Source organism: Notolabrus celidotus, chromosome 15 (assembly GCF_009762535.1).
Source record: "Notolabrus celidotus isolate fNotCel1 chromosome 15, fNotCel1.pri, whole genome shotgun sequence".
NCBI lineage: Eukaryota > Metazoa > Chordata > Actinopteri > Labriformes > Labridae > Notolabrus > Notolabrus celidotus.
In genome coordinates this window covers 16,700,703-16,717,390 of record NC_048286.1, presented here as the reverse complement: position 1 = coordinate 16,717,390, position 16,688 = coordinate 16,700,703, and the positions used below count along the sequence as shown (strand labels likewise).

General features: G+C 39.1%; 1 protein-coding gene across 3 annotated transcripts in view; it reads right to left on the bottom strand.

Moving 5' to 3' along the window:
* Nucleotides 1-949: 949 nt before the first annotated feature.
* LOC117827358 (dipeptidyl aminopeptidase-like protein 6) overlaps nucleotides 950-16,688 on the bottom strand; it is a 131,888-nt gene continuing 116,149 nt past the window's right edge. For all 3 annotated transcript variants that reach the window (XM_034703924.1, XM_034703923.1, XM_034703925.1), the window contains 18 exons: nucleotides 12,613-12,767; nucleotides 11,582-11,679; nucleotides 11,321-11,447; nucleotides 8,979-9,017; nucleotides 8,702-8,809; nucleotides 8,529-8,620; nucleotides 8,392-8,439; nucleotides 8,201-8,313; nucleotides 7,468-7,515; nucleotides 7,274-7,372; nucleotides 7,108-7,177; nucleotides 4,811-5,005; nucleotides 4,682-4,736; nucleotides 4,461-4,563; nucleotides 4,306-4,361; nucleotides 4,118-4,190; nucleotides 3,960-4,033; nucleotides 950-2,262 (listed from right to left, as the gene is read on the bottom strand). In XM_034703924.1, coding sequence (XP_034559815.1) covers nucleotides 2,119-2,262; nucleotides 3,960-4,033; nucleotides 4,118-4,190; nucleotides 4,306-4,361; nucleotides 4,461-4,563; nucleotides 4,682-4,736; nucleotides 4,811-5,005; nucleotides 7,108-7,177; nucleotides 7,274-7,372; nucleotides 7,468-7,515; nucleotides 8,201-8,313; nucleotides 8,392-8,439; nucleotides 8,529-8,620; nucleotides 8,702-8,809; nucleotides 8,979-9,017; nucleotides 11,321-11,447; nucleotides 11,582-11,679; nucleotides 12,613-12,767 — 1,697 coding nt within the window. In that variant the 3' untranslated portion in view covers nucleotides 950-2,118. The remainder of the gene's footprint in view (nucleotides 2,263-3,959; nucleotides 4,034-4,117; nucleotides 4,191-4,305; nucleotides 4,362-4,460; nucleotides 4,564-4,681; nucleotides 4,737-4,810; nucleotides 5,006-7,107; nucleotides 7,178-7,273; nucleotides 7,373-7,467; nucleotides 7,516-8,200; nucleotides 8,314-8,391; nucleotides 8,440-8,528; nucleotides 8,621-8,701; nucleotides 8,810-8,978; nucleotides 9,018-11,320; nucleotides 11,448-11,581; nucleotides 11,680-12,612; nucleotides 12,768-16,688) is intronic.

Below are 16,688 nucleotides of genomic sequence, written 5' to 3'. Positions count from 1 at the left end.
AGGGCCATCAGACGCATCGCAACCCCAATAGAACAGGACATCACACATCCACTAAACACCCACCTCATCTCACTCCCCTCAGGACACAGGTACAGAGCACTTAGGTGAAGAAGGGCTCGCCTCGGCAAGAGCCTGATCCCTCCTGTTATAGGGACCCTGAACAACAGGCCTCGCTGAATTAAACAACTCTGTCTGAGTGTTGATGTCTTGGTGGACAGTTATCGAGCCTACAGTGTATGTTCTATCTTTGTCTATGTCTGTGGTAATGCAGAAAAGTGCTGTGGAAAAAAAATTCCCCAAGGGGACAATAAAGTCTAAAGTCTAATTACCACGACTAAATGAACGAACTGATCTGAATAACGTTTGCAATTGGACAAACTACATGCAAGTACCTGAACAGTTTACTGTCTTTGGGATCTGATTTCAGAAAAGAAAATTATTCAGCTGACTTCAAAACAAAAGTAGTGAGTAACTAGAGCATTGATAGAAATGTAGTGGAGTCAAAAGTATGATATTTGTCTTTCAAATGTAGTGGAGTAAAAGTAATAAGTTCCCAAAAAAATAATACTCAAGTAAAGTACAGATACTTAAGTACAGTACTCAAGTAAATGTACTTTGTTACTGTCCACCACTGCATGTAACCGTATGAAAAGCAGGTATGTGAATTTTATTCAATGATTAAATTCATGCTTCAGTTTCAGCGTCTTCATGCTGGCCCACTGTCGAGGCTCAAGAGGACCCTGACACCTGAGATTTTCCCTGTGGGTACTTATCTTTGGTATATTAAATCAACAAAGTCCTTATTGTTTTTGCTGCTTTCAATTTAACTCCTGTCCTTTCTCGACCACAGGAGGGCGTGCTTGCTGAAAGAAAGTAAAGCTACAACACTTGTTAGCACTCACATACTCTATTGATTTGAACACTAAAATGACAGCGCGATAACTCCAGATACATTTCAAAATGCTTTATATACAAGTTACACATACAACATAAAGACTTAAACAATATAAGATTTATACACTTTGTACATCAGCTGACTACAAACCACTGACAAAGGAAACAGAAGAGACGTGGGGAGAGAGTCAAGCCATTTAACAGTTTAAAAAAAGAAATCAGCACAAACAACTCACCAGTATGTCAGCTTGAAAAGTAATAACTGCAAACCAAATACTTGTAACACTTTCAGCAGTATTATACCATCTTTCAAAGAGGCGAACAATTACACAATTTGTGGTCACTTCTTCCCATATTTTGGGAAAAAAATGTGCCATACTTTGGGATTTAGACTTCCCCCTCTAAAAACTGTCATTCAAGAAAAATTCAACCGTAATCTGTGATCTGGTTTTGAGTTAACAAGGCCTTTCCTCATGTATTCACTGTCAGTGTCATGTGGGCTCCTAACATGAACATTTCATCTGCAGTAAGGCACGGTGACTGGAAAGAACAACTCTGATTCAGAAAACATGAGGAGGGAAATCTGACTTCTTCACATTTTCATATGGACACCTTGTTTTCTGGAGGACAACATGAGTTGAACATTGTGCGCGTGATTCATAGAGCAAGATAGGACTGATGCTTCCAGAGACGTCATCCACTCATAGACACGACATTAAACAGAGAAACTCGGAGAAACAAGTAGCAGTAATCGTACTAATGAACACAGTAATCTGTAAGTTGTCCGGCTGTTTATCATAAACTGGCAGCCATTCAAAAGGTAACTCTCAACATAATGCTCTGATCTTAGGAGGGATATTTTGTGCTGCAAAGCGCTCGGTTAATGTGCCTAGGTTTGGAATGGAGACAAGTTGCTCAATGGATGTCATGTAGGTCCTCTATTTGTCCACCAGAGGGAGCACTTGTCCATCAATTCCACTAGCAGAGACATGATCGTTCACATCTGAGGTTAATTTCATCCTCCTGACCAGCAGCCAGCACAAGGAGAGGAGAAGACAGGAGAGGAGAGGGGATGGAGACCTCTGAGGCTCCTTTGCACATGCAGGTGCTGCGCCACAGAGTGAAGCTCAAATCTGATTGGACAGCAGGTGTGGTTGTTTGAGTGGGTATGTAAGTTTTTGTTGCATATTGTGCTGTAGTATCTGGCTGATCAGATGAAGGTGCCTAACTGTCGTCCCCTTCCTCTTCCTCATTCTTTGACTTCTTATCCGGTACTCGGAAACACTCCTCGAAGAAGTTGACCAGGGACTGACTGAGGTGCTGCTGTGTGCCGTCGCTGTGTAGGAAATGTCCCTCATCAGGATAGATCTGCAGATAAATACACAGGAATAGATTTAGATAGATCCCCTACAGACAGTTAGATCTTGTCTTTTTTTTTTAATTTAACCCTCCTGTTATTCGTTTCTCTGGAACAGCAATAATGTTCCTTGGTCAATTTGACCCGGGGCATATTCAATTATCCAAAAGTGTCAGAACCCAAAAAAATCCCAATACACATTTTTTTTTTTTTTTTTTTTTTTTAAGATATATTTTTGGCCTTTTTGCCTTTATTTGATAGGACAGCTGAAGAGAGACAGGAAATGTGGGGAGTAGAGAGCGGGGGGAAGACATGCAGGAAATGGTCGACCGGCTGGGAATCGAACCGGCGACCCCTGCAACAAGGACTGTAGCCTCTGTATGTGGGGCACTTAGACCGCTAGGCCACCAGTGCCACCACATTTTTTTAATCTAATTTTTAACTCCATTACTAAACATTCCAATCAAGATTTAGTCCAATGGTGTTCTTTAATTCTCACAGATCATGGTTCAAAGAGGATAACTCACTCGTTTTTCATTCAAATTAATGTTAAAACTTGTTTTAATGTAAATTGGAAAGCCCTAAATATAAATACAATAGATTTACATGACATGATTTTGATGCTGCATTTAGCTGGTTTGGAAGGCATGTATTGCCTAAAATAGACTTTTAAAAGGGTCAATTTGACCCGCAACATAACAGAAGGGTTAAAGCAACTTCAGATAATTTATAATCAGCATGGAGCAAAAATAAACCCAAAAATGGAAGTTCTGTCTGCTTTAACGGAGGCATTACTCCTGCTTTTCTTATTATAACATACAGGATTTATGTCAGATAAAGTCAGCATGATTAACATTGGAAGTTCATGAGCTTAGAAACATTAGTTGGCCAAACAGTCTCACTACAAAGTCCACCAACAGCTGTTATGTAGCTTCTTATTCTATCATGCGACTAGTCCTTAGCACTGGGTTAGCTGCTCAACTCTACTTTACCTCAACATTGGTATTAAAGCTGGAGTTGGTAGGATTGGGGTAAAAAAAGCTGTACTTATTTTGTGCTGTGTTTGGCAAAAAAGTAATAACACTCATCAACAGCCATCAATAAAATGAGGTATTTTGAGATTATGGCGAGATCTCTGTATTTTCCTATGCCTCCATATCCAGATATAAATTCCAATCTTCCGAGCTTCAGAACTTGGAGACATTATTTTTCAAACAGACAGTTTTGGTTGTTGTATGTCTTCCCCCTGTCCAGACTGGTTATACAGACAAGATCCACAAGCCATTCTCTGGGTAAAAATGCAATCTTAAGTCAAGCCAGAGCTGATATGAGACTTCAGCAGCCTGAGGTACATATTTAAGTCTGTATCTTGAAAATTTAATTTTGTTTAGTCAGACATTTCCTGAAGGAAGCAAGAAGTGAGATTTGTGGATATTGATCAGTCATTTGAACTAGACTCAGTGGATCTCTCCTCAGCCAGTCTGGACAGAAGTCAAGGTAAGAGACAAGCTAAGACTTAATCAATGCTGGAGGAACCTCTGCTGTCATGTTGCCCCGACAGCAGAATTTCTGAATTATTGAGGGGAACAGAAATATGGTTCCATGCTCACAAGGGTTTGAGAGAGAGGAAAGTTATCCTTAAAATGAACAATCAAGTACTAGAAGCACAATAACAAACAGCAGTTGTGGGTTGTATTTAGAAACTCACCTGTAGAGTGTAATTGGCCTTCTCACTGATTAGATGGTTAATAAATTTAGCTGTGTGTTGGAAGTGAACCTTTTCTGTGGTGGAAGAGAACACAAGATGAGACATCTCAGCACTGAATAGAACTTATAATAACATATAATGATGCATATATTTGTTACCGTCAGCTGTTGGATGAATTATTAAATACTGCTTCTGCGCGAGCTGACCCGCTCTGTGTGCTAAATTCGCCATCTGCAGGAAAAAGAAAAAACATCCACATACTCTAAATAATGCCCATCTCCATCCACTTCAGCTGTACATTTTGGTGAAAGATTTAGATAATGGGACTGAAACATTCAAATTTTACCGTATATACTCTGGAATCTGTCCTCGAGCCAAGGTATCGCTCTGAAAATGCAGACGCTGCAGTTTCAAAAAAAGGGAAAAGCAGAATTAGATCATCATGGTCCCTACAGTGTTCTTATGAATATCTAGGGAAGAAAAATATCCGTGAAGTTATACCGTATAGCTCAAAATCTGTGATGGGGGAGACCGCCGTGCCACATTTAAGGTCAGGGAACTCTTCAGAGCTCAGAAGCATAGTAGCTAGATATCCTCCGTATGCCTGAGCAAAAGAAGGAGACACAGAAACACATCAAGAAGAGTATGTTCAAGGGAAAATTAGAATTTGATGTTAGGTTATAATTATAGGAAATCTCAGGAGCCATTTGAGCTCTCCCCACCTTTCCATGAACTCCCATCCGAGTTTTATCAACATACGTCTCTTTGGATATCAACCTAAAAGGAGAGGACACTGTCAAAACTTGTGTTTAGGCATCAGCTGCTGTTTGATAGTAGAAGTAGAAGTTTACCTGAGAGCCTCAAGCTGGTCCCTCTCCTCCAGTTTGCCCAGTTTCCTCCTGACTTTGTGGAGGAAGTTGGTACCCTGGAAGCCGCTGCCATGGCCGTCAAAACGGATGACGATGGTGCTGAAGCTGCTGACCAGAACGGTGGCCCAGTCCACCCGAAACTGCTCCGACACCATCTGTCCACCTGGAGTGCCATCCCTGAGGACAACCATGGATAAGACGAGAAAAAAAACACATTCATTGACAATATATATATATATACAAATCTACACAGAGTGGTTACTGCTTGAAGCGGGAATGTAAATATTCAAAGGCCAGCTTAAAAGGAAAGAAAGTCCTATGAAGGCTCGCTTGTCCAAAATCTACAAAGATGTATCTCCGGCTTGCGATAGGTGCAAATCTTATTCATATGCTCTGGCTCTGTCCATCCTAGATTACTTTTTGAACAGGAGTTTTTACCACTCTTTCAGAAATATTAGGCCGAAAACTTGACCCTAACCCTTTTACTACACTTTTTGGTGTATCGGTCTCTCTACCATCTTTCACTTCATCCCAAAAAAATGTAATCGCCTTCACAACTCTTCTGGCTAGGAGACTGATCCTGATGAGGTGGAAATCTCCTACACCGCCCTCCCATACACACTGGATGTCTGATGTACTATTTTATCTTAAATTAGAAAAAAATATGATTCTCTCTCTTAGGTAGGTCCAATAAATTTGTAAAGGTCTGGGGCCCCTTTCTCGAATATGTCCAAAGTACTACGTTTTCAGATATTCCAAGTTAAAGCAAGGTGAAGTGATTGTTGAATGTAAGTAGTGTGGTAGGATGTGGCAGCATGGGCTCTTTATTTATGTATTTATTTCTAAAAGTTTGGTTTAATTTTCTTATGATGTTTTTGTTTGGTTTGCTGTTTTCTTTTTTGTATTCATTTGGAAAATTTGGATGTGTGTATGTTTGTTTTTCTATATATTTTTGGATATATATTTCTGTATGTATATGTGTATATATTTTTATTATTAATATTTAATATTAAACTGGATTTATAACCAGTATTATATACAAATGGATAAACACTTCACAATTCCATAAGCACATTATTGGCTGATTAATTTTTCAGGTCAGTTATAGAGCAACAACACTGATACCTGAACAGTATCAGTCTTGGCTGTGTAACATTATAAGAGAATATCTTTGGATTTTGGATGACACAAGCGTTTATTGTCAACCCTGGTAATTTCTCAAGGCTTATCTCAGCCTGGGCTTGGAGGCTAACATCATAACAGACAAGCATGGTTTACCAAAAGATACCTTAAAGTTGAATTGTGGGAAATGTAGGAACTAGAATATTTACATCTTGACACAGGAATTTCAAGGAGTACTGATTTGGTGATGACTTGACAACCCTTCAAACACAGATAAGCTGATTGAACTTTTGCATCAAGAGTGGAATAACTGCAGTGGGAAAGATTTATATGCCAACACACAAAAGGTGCAATTTGACCAAGAGTTCCTGGGTCTTTTAGCTCCCAGAACTACTTTCCCCAGAACTAAAAGGATCCTGTGCCCCCATTGTTGTCTGCGTTTCGACTGCGGGCTGAAGTCCCGGGTAGATTGTGCAAATCAGGCAAGCGATGTATGGAGAAAAAAAATTATATCAAATAATATTTTGAAATCTTAATAAAAAAACTAAACAAGTATGCATTCCCAGGAACTCCCTCTGTGTTTCAGCAACTGTGTAAACTCCACAAACACGTAACGGTCAACCGAAAGTCCCAGGACCTTTGAAAAGTACTACCCCCCAGGCAGGGGCTTTTCAGGGGGGAGATTATCTACCCATGAACTAAATTTAGACCCTGGTTCCTCCAGTTGAAACGTATGTAGTTCAGGGGTGAAGTCCCTAGTTCCGGGGTAAAGTTCCTGCGGTCGAAAAACACCTATAGAAGCTGTAATTAGATATCAGGTTTATTTCCTCAGATATTGATTCCTGAACTCTTCATCAGTTAAAACATTTGTATTCTGATGTTTAGACATCTACAAATGCATCTCAAAATAATTAAACATCATGAAAAAGTTCATATTTTCTGTCAGTTATTCAAGAAAGTAAACATGTAATGCACTCTGGACTCATTTCATACAAACTCATTTGTTTCAAGCATTTTCTATTTTAATTTTGGTAATAATAGCATAGCACTCCCTGTTGTGTAGTTTTAAATGATAATACGAGTATTGTAGTTGCTGCATTTCAGTGTATTATATTCTGTGTCTCTGTTTGCAATAAAAGTGATGTATTCATACTCACACCAGCAGCAGTAAGGGGTAATGTGCTGTTTCTATGAACCCAGCTGGCTTCAGAATCTCCATGGTCAGAGCTGCAGCAGATAAAACATTGTTAATGTGACTGTTATGATGCACCAAGACTGTTACACAGATGTGAATGAGTCTGCTAATTAAACATGGACACATACTGTAGTCGTCAATGATGATGGTCTTGTTCTCCACTTTGGGCATCTGCATTTTGTTGTAGGTGGTGTTAACGCTTTCATTTGTCTCCACGTCTAACACCTCTGCAGAGAGCCAGGTGAAACAGATCAGATATATTATCTATGAAGAGTACAGACAAATCAGCTCAGCTTATTGATCCCTAACAGAGCACACTTACTCTGCCTGTCCTGGGTTTTATAGACAGCCACACTCGGTACATTCGGACCTGTTAACAGCAAAATCAGTTAACAGGAAAGCCATGATAGATGAGAATTTGATATCCTGATTTGGTTACATGATTTCTTGTAACAAGGCACTGACAGAAGGCCCAAATGCCTCCATCTTATGGTAATCAAGCCTATGAAACTCAATACTTTTCTCCACATTATCCCATCTCATCTTAAACAGCCTTCAGAAACAGTTGTCTCTGCCAGCTCTGCAGTTAATAATCTACTTCCATCCCATGAGGAAGGAGCTTATTATTTCACAATGGAGCTACTCTCCAAAGATCCAATTAATGAAGAAAGCCACCGGCACTTATCCTCTCTGGAGGTAGTCCCCTAAACAAATCAGCTTCCATAGAAACCACAGCCTTGTGGCCACAAAAACAATGTCAGAGAGTCTCTGAGGAAGCAGAGAATCCTTCATGAACAACACCCCATTGCTAACTACTGAGCGACATTTTTACAGTCACACCTGACATGTATTTACGGGCTTATTTCTTTGAGGTTATTTGTGAATGTGTGGTTCAATATAAGCCCTTGACCTGACATGGAGCAGTAATTCAGTTGCACTCTCTACTGAGCCTGGCCCACTGCCTCCTCTAGAACACTCTCATTCACAGGAGTGCTGCAATGTTTAACACTCTCAAAAAAGAGCCTTGACTGAGATGAGAGGTCGAGGATGCTCACCTTTGCAGTTGAGGAGGAAGTATTGCATGTTGTGGCTGAATGAGACATCCACGTAGCCACAAACAAACTCACAAGACAGGCAGCAGCGGTTGAATGGAGGGATTGTGTCGGCACTGTGGGGTGGCATGGAGTAAGTATCATTTTAGAGGATGAAAACAAAGAAGTGCTTTTAAAGTGTCGTGAAATCCTACCTGTACAAGTGCCGCCGTTTAGGGTCGTCCTCTGTGCTCAGAAAGTATCTGGAAAACAATTAAAAAAATTCACTTCAAACCACTCAACACTTAAAATTGTTATAATGTTTGTGTATGAAAGCATCAAAATGTCTCACATGAGGTTCCTTCCATGGTTGTAGGCCAAGATTTTAGTGACGTCCCAGTCTCCAGAGGTCAGGGACTGAAGGATGTCTGTGCTAGTGTTGGGCTAGAAAATAAGCAAAGCATTAAGCAATCTGTGACAAAACTTCAACATTACTATTACAGGCATAATTCTGCCATCACTCACCAAAGATGTAGACATGGAGATGTGGAAAAACTTCCCCCTCCCCCCCTGAGGGATCGCTCTGGTGAAGAAAAACTTGTGTCCGTCCTGGGAAAAGAGCGGCGCTTCATTCTGCAGAGGGGAGAGACAAACATCTGCTCATGCATATCAAGTTTGTGTCGCCTGAAGCAGCTTTTGTGCTTCTTGTTTTTACTTGTTTGAATGCAGACACAAGAGCAAACATCGTATTCTTTTCCAACTATTACCACACAACAGGGGAAGTAGTGTTATCATCATGTACCTGTCTGTGCAACCAGCTCTCACTCTCATCTTCATGTTTCTGGAAATGACAAGAGAGAAACAGTTAGGGGTTTTCTGGACCTAACAATGCCTGACAAGTGATAGGTTGTGTTCATGTTTTTATCAACAATTTGTATAAAAAGACCTCAAACTACAATGTTTTCATGATACATTTTGAAAAATAAGCTTGTTTGCTTTCTGGAGAAAAGAGAGATAAGGTGATCGATTCCAGTCTCATGTCTGCCTGTTGAATTTACAGCTTCAGCCAGCAGCTGGTTAACTTAGCTTAGCACAATGAATGGACACAGGAGAAACAGCTAGCCTGCTACATCCAAAGGAAGCAAGATCTTCAAGATAGCGGATACCTCTTCTTTTTTTTTTAAAGTGGAGATACCTTTCAATAGTAATCGTATTATCTAAATTGGATCCAGGTCAGCTTGGCTCCTTTGATGAGAAACAAGCGAGGCTGCTGCAGTCAGGGTCAAATCTATCACATGATTTAGGAAAGAAACTCTAACCCATATATTGAAGCTGGTGTAGGTGATTTTTTTCAGTGCTTGTGTGGGAAATTGTATTTATTTAACATCCAGCAACAATACAATGTATACATCTTTACAAAATTACTTTATTTTTTGTTTCTAGCTGTTGTTGGTAGTTTTCACAGATTATATCTAAATATTGAAACCCTAAAACAAGACAACAAAAAAGGAAACACTTAAACACTTAACCATATATGTATCCATATACATTTATACATGTGCATATGTGCATATAAATATACATGCACATATTTATCCCATTCCACGAAAAAGTAAACATATTTAAACCACAATGAGAATTGTCCATGCTTCAGTGTAATAGCACAGTTAAAAATGGGACAACAGCATGGACTTCAATGTGTAGTGAGAAAATTTAAACCTGATAGTTAGACGGGAGGGTTTTTGGAGCCTTAATTAGTATTTGATCCGTTCCCTCTGATAAATGTCCCATACTTTCTGAATCCATATACTGTTAGTGGGAGGATCTGGTTTTAGCCTTCTAATAGTTTCACATTTCAAGGCTGCCATAAGCGAAATATTCAAAAGGTATTTTTGTGCTCTCCCATCCAGGCCCCCAGGTATCACTCCCACTAGTGCCACTGTGGGATGGTATAGGGTATCCTCTTTTAAAATGTCTTTGAGGACATCAAATACATTCCTCCAGAACACACTTAGCTTTGGACAAAGCAAGAATACTTGGGTGGGATTTGCAATGTGTGTGTCACACAGTGCCTCCAGCATGAGCTGGAGTGTGATGGACCCATCTTAGATACTATTTCCGGTGCTCTGAAGAGTCTAGTATTTTTTTAAATTCCCTCCATGTGTTTGAATTTGTAACTACATGTGCTTTGGTTTAGATCCCTATTAAGGTATCCTGTTATATAACCATGCTTGTTTCTGCCTCCCACATCTGCTTCTTCTGTGGGAAATTATTGATTTATGGATTAAACAATTGACTAGTTAGTTTCTCATCTGCATTTTCAATTCAAATCACCAATAAAACCTTTCAATGGAGGTGGGTTTTATGAGTTTTCCCCACTCCTTATGTGTGGTCAGGAAAGCTCTCAGCTGCTTATGTCAAATCCATATTTTTTATTGTTCAAATGTCTTAAGATTGTGTCAATGATTAATTGGTGTAGATGGATCCGTCCATGGTCTGACCATTTATTAAAACCTGTATCTAAGTTATTGGGTGTAAAGGTCTTCTTAGGTGTAATGATAAATTAAACTTTGATAGCCCAAAACTGCCCTTATCTCATTCCAGTTTTTAAGAGTGACCTTAGTCCAGTCTGATGACAAATACCTCATATAACCCCATTCAATAAAAAACAAACTACCCCTTTAATCTCTCTTAAGTTCATAATACCAAGGTTTTTTTTTTTCAATTTATGAAATAAAAGAAAGTGTAAAATCCACAAAAAATACTTTTAACTTGGCCAAAATATTGAACCCACAGAAATGACAGTTGTATCTAAATAAAAGTAAGTAGTCCACATTTTTGATGAATATTTGCAGTGCGGATTTAGGTGGTAAACTTTGGCAGTAGCAGAACAGTCGAAAAGTAATAAACACTCCCAACATTCAAGGTCAACAAAAGGACCATGACACTCACTATCATGGTGTTGCTCATAGACCTGTTTTTAGTCATTCTGAGGCCACATTAGAGTCTGACACGCAGGATTAACAGACTCTAGCTATATAGGTAGCACTTCTTGGTACATTTGAATTTCTGAGTGTTTTGGTCTTTTCATTGGATTTGTTGACAGTCGGAAAAAAAAGTACAATTTTACAACATTTGTTTCACCTTAACACAAACTCCAGTTGTTGCCTCACACAGAGTCAGGATGGAGTTGTTCTGAGCTCTGTTCAGCCAGTTGACAGCCAGTTTAGTGCTGGTGGCCCATTTCACCATGGTGATGTAATATTCCCTCCTGGAAAACAAGACGGTGAGAATACATCTACACGACTGACAGCCTTGTCACCACCACCTTAAGAAAATGCTCCAGGGCAACTTTCGGGACTTGTAACTTCATACATTATAAGTCACAGTGCGGCTGTCACTCACCCTATCCGGGGGTCATCAGGTTTCTTCATCACCACAGTGTGCAGGGGACCATTGAGGCTCACCACTGACAGGTGAACCACAGGGTTTTCCTCCCCGGCCTGTCGGGGCAAACAGGAAATATGATAGGTCAGACTGGATTTCAGTTTAAGACTGACGAATCGTCTTTCTGTTGTCAGTCAATCAAAGTCTTCAAAGAACAACATGCTAGAAAATTGAAACCTTAAGTAGGTGATTCATTTTTGGCCACTTGGGGGCAGCAGCAATGGCACGTGAACACAACACTGACATATCACAATCTTTGATTTGATATTGAAAACTATTGCAAAAGGTTGTGTATTTATACTTCAATTAGTAATTGTTTGTTTGCCTTGTGTGGTTAGATGTTCAATAATCTGGATTTGTTTAACTGACTGACAGTTAATCAGCCACATTTGAAAAAGCTGAAGGTCATTAAAAAATATTTGCCAATGTCCTGCAGGTATTTCATGAACCATTAAAGTCTCTTCAAAGATATCTGGACTTAAAAAATCTAACAACAATCTACTAGATTGTTAGAAAAGTATTGAAAACTTCTGGAATACCCCAGGAACAGGCAGAGGTGTTTTTAACTAATCATGATAACCTTTCTGACACAACTGCATGCTCATACATTGGAGGCACAAACTGGGGCTACACATTCTCAGTTTACAGTGCCATGTGATCATTTATTTGGGTATTTGTGTATATCCTACGCCTGATGAATTAAAGTTCAGAATCCCCCCTCCTTTTAGCTCTGCTTTTGGTCTCCAACAGCTCCTGAATAAGAACCTTCAGAAGCTAAATGATTTGCTCTATATGTTCATCATGTAAAAAAACTGCCGTTCAATAAGCAGATTGTTTACAGCTGGGTCCTGCCTTTCGTCAGTTGCCTACTGTAGCAAAAAAAAAGGACACTACGAGAGCAACAATGAGCTTTACATTGTATCATTGCTTTTGCTATTATAAAAACATGGCTGCATTAAGTTTACTGGCTTAAGAGTCCGTAGACTTACCTTTGGGTAGTGATACTCCAAATTGGCAGGGTACGGTGCTCCTGTGAAAAAGGGGACTTCCATTTTGGGCACCAGTGTATCATCGATGGTCATGTAGGCCAGACGCAGCCCGTCTGGAGACCACCAGTGGGCTATGTGGGTCTGCAAGATCTCCTCTGGAAAACAGAACAGCCAGACATTACTCATACGTGACACCAGAGACAAGAAAATGTTTATAAAGACGAGCACCAGGATACATTCTTTGTTTTTCTAAACAGTACAGTGTTTCTAACTCATGACTCTTTATTTTATGTGCATTGTATAAGCATTTTTTCCCCTTGCATAGTGAGGACTCTCCATGCAGAGAAGAAGAATGAAATCTAGAACAACAATGATGTTTTGACAAGACAAAACTTTATTTGTGGACTAAGCTGAAGCTGTCCCTGGGACAGTCCCCCCTTTTTTAATATCTGGCTGGATAGAAAGAAGAGTTAATTTGCACCACAGTTTATAACATCTCTTCAGTTACCTTGGTCAAAATACATGAAACTGCAATTGTCCACCAATTTTCTTTCAGAGATGATAACAGTATTTTAATGATATATTGACTGCTTCACTGGAAATGTCAAAGATTTTCATTTCAGAAATCTGGTCACCTTATTTAAGACTCATCTTTCATTATCACTCTGAAAAAAGTTCAAATTTATGTAAAAATTTATTTGGAAATCTAATATTTTGCTTCCAGCACTTGCAGTCTTGGGCTATGGCATTATCACATCGCTTATTCCCTGTGCTGTGGGTGTACAGTGGGAAATAAATAATTACATAAAGTTAATAAAGACGGTTTGAAATGATACCGTGAAACAAAAAGCTTGAAATTTGAATAGACAAAGCATTAAAGGAGACTTAAAGATGGATATTTTACATGTATTATAATTAAAGGTTTCATTCTTCGTTTTTTTTACACATCATTGGTCAAGGATGATTATATGCAGGACTATTTTCCCCTTTCTAATCTTTGAGAAACAAAGCTTCTCTTGGTGAATAAAGACACCTTTCTTTTTCTTGCCAGATTTCACTGTCTCATCTTTATTGTCATTGTTATACGCCCAGTGAGCTGCAACAAGGTTAACTTTAACTGAGGGACCTGGGGTTTTAGAGGAAAGTAGGACAACATGTGCACAAATACCCCCTCAAAATATTTTTTTCAGGCTCTGCTCACTCTCCTTTCTCATTTTCCCCCTGCATTCTCCTGATGACTGATTTTCCTCCAGCAGGTGGCAGGAGAGCTCTTTGAAATGCACTTACAGTACACATGAGTCTAACAACAACTTTTGACTGATTAAAAAAAAAATAGGCCAGCTCAACGTTGATGAAGATTTTGTGATCTTGTTACTCAGATTAAAAATAGTATGAAAGCACAGGATGAAGTTCTGGTGTTCCAGGGTCTTGATTTGTTTGGAACCATCAGGGTTGAATTTTCAGTATTTGATTGAGTTCTTGCTCTAAGGCCAAATCCTTTTGTTGTCACCCTGCAGGAGTTTCAAGGCCTGTATGGATAGAATAACAAACAAAACAATTTCTTCTCTTCAAGCACAACATTACATTTATTGTTTCCATTATTCTACAAAGGTTAGAGCATTTACGGAGACTCTTCTATTTGAAATGCTGTCTTTGTTGATGTCAGTTAATTTCTACAACACAAAAAGATGAGGTGATTTTGAAAGCCTGTCTTTTCTCAATGACATTTACTGCAAAGGTTAACATACAGTTTAACCTCCTTTAGCAGGGGAAGGACACATGTTCACACTAAAGCCCACACAAAGCCCAATCTCTGCACACAAACGACAAGGCGTAAGACCAATATTGACAGCAGTGGTATTCAGGCCCTCAGACAGCCCTGCCTTCAAAACAGACAAGGCTCTGTAGTAGAAATCACTGTATGAGCTCAAAATTGCGTCCAAAAACTATTGTCTGTGAACACATGACGTTGCTGCATTCACACATGGAAGTTTAAAATATTCCACGCACAGAGGAAATATTATATAAACCAGGTCAAGAATCAATGCCCACATGCTCTGCTCTTCTGTAGTCTTACACGTCAAAACGTGACCCTCTTTTTGGCGTCATCCAGGCCAAAGAGATGGAAAGCCTATCCGGCTTGTTATCAGTGCACAGTTTGAACTCCAGCATCCATGATGGTGTTGTGATGCCTTAGTGCACATGGCATGAGTCACCTGCAGATGTGTCAAGGCACTGATAATGCAGAACAATATATACAGGTCTTGGAGCAACATTTGCTGCCAAACGGACATCGTATTTATAAGGAAAGAAGATGCATATTTCAGCGAGAGAATGCTAAACCCTATTCAGCACTTATAACAACAGCATGGCTCCATAGTGACTAAACTGGTCAACCCACAGTCCCAATTTGTCACCCATTGAAGATGCAGGCCACATTATGAAACATCAAATGTTTCTGGGTTACAAAAATCATCACATTCTGTTTCTGTTTTCATTTTACACAGCATCCAAACGTTTCTGGAAACTGGGTTGTAGGAGATCATTTAAACAAAAGCTTAAATTTTATAGGTTCAGGGCGATTCTTAAGAACTCTGTTGAGCCTTTCTGGGAAAATTATTGAACACAAAAGAGAACAGAAAACAGAGAAAGTATTGAATAAAGGAGTGTGTGGATCCAGAAGTCATATGAAGTCCCTTTCTCTCTTTAGAACATGTCTTATGATGTAGTGCTGGTTTAATTCACGACTCACAATTTCACTAACTTATGTATTCAAGGCTGTGGTGCGTTTGAATGTACAACTCTAAATATCTGAAAGAGACGAGGCAGCCTGACCTTGAACCTTGCCTAAACAAGTAGCCAAACAAATCTCACCTGAACAATACAGTTCAGTGTAAGCAGCCTAGCTCCATGATCTGTTTTTGTGAGACAGTCTGTTATCCAATGATAAATCCATGGAACATAGAGGGAACACATAGCAGAACAAATCTTTCTTCAGCGTTCAAACTGGATTATTTCTCTCATGTCATGTTCTGTGTCTTCAACAAAGAAGTAAACCAATTAATGAAAAACCGATTAGAGCCGAGTCTGACGCAGTCTATGCACTGAAACTGAATTTCTCTCATCATAACTGGCATTTGTAATTACTATATTCAATTATACTGCAGTGTTTATCCAAACCTACCCTAAGAATAACTGAAAAAATGCTAATCATTACAATTCCTGACAGAGGTCTTCACTTACAAACAAGAGACCTATAAACCTTATCATGAATTAATGCAGAGATTGGTCTCAATCATGGCAGCGCATCTATAAACAAAGCCATATCCAAGTGGAATATAATTGGAGTGTCTGTCTCACATATGCATTAATCAGAAAATGTCTCATATTAAATTACAAGTGTGCTGGCTTTTGAACATCTGCCGAGAGAGTTTGCAGCACAGAAGACATGAATTAATTAAATTTCCTGAACACAAAGACAAGCTATGGGAAGTCTGGAGAAGGAGGAGCATTAAGACACAGCCAGCTGTGCTTTTCCAAACCATGCACACAGAAACACCTGCACAGCTCAAGGTGCTGGTGAGGGGAAGCAGATGTCATAAGATTGGTTATGTCTTCATATTCAGTCGGATATATACAATTACACTCTGTGGGCAACCCCTGACCAACAGTCTTTTCACGGTTTGGACCAGTCACCATAGATCGATTCAGAGAGGCTGTAACAATGATTTATATTCCAACAACAAATCACTGTTGGCTACCTGTGTATGAAAAAGGTTGTTCTTATTAAGAAACACACTTGGAATTAAAACTCTTTTGTATTTTAAGTAATTGTATCCACTGAGAAGTTCAAAGTACCCCCCAGACCCCCTACCTGACCCTGTGAAGCGTCCTTGGGTTTCTTGAAGGCGCTATATAAATACAAGTTATTATTATTATTATTATTATTATTATTATTATTATTATTTTTATTATTATTATTATTTTTATTATTATTATTATTATTATTATTATTATTATTATTATTATTCAAGTCTCTTAGGTTATTGTTTTGGTTTCTTCCTTCCCCTAAACAA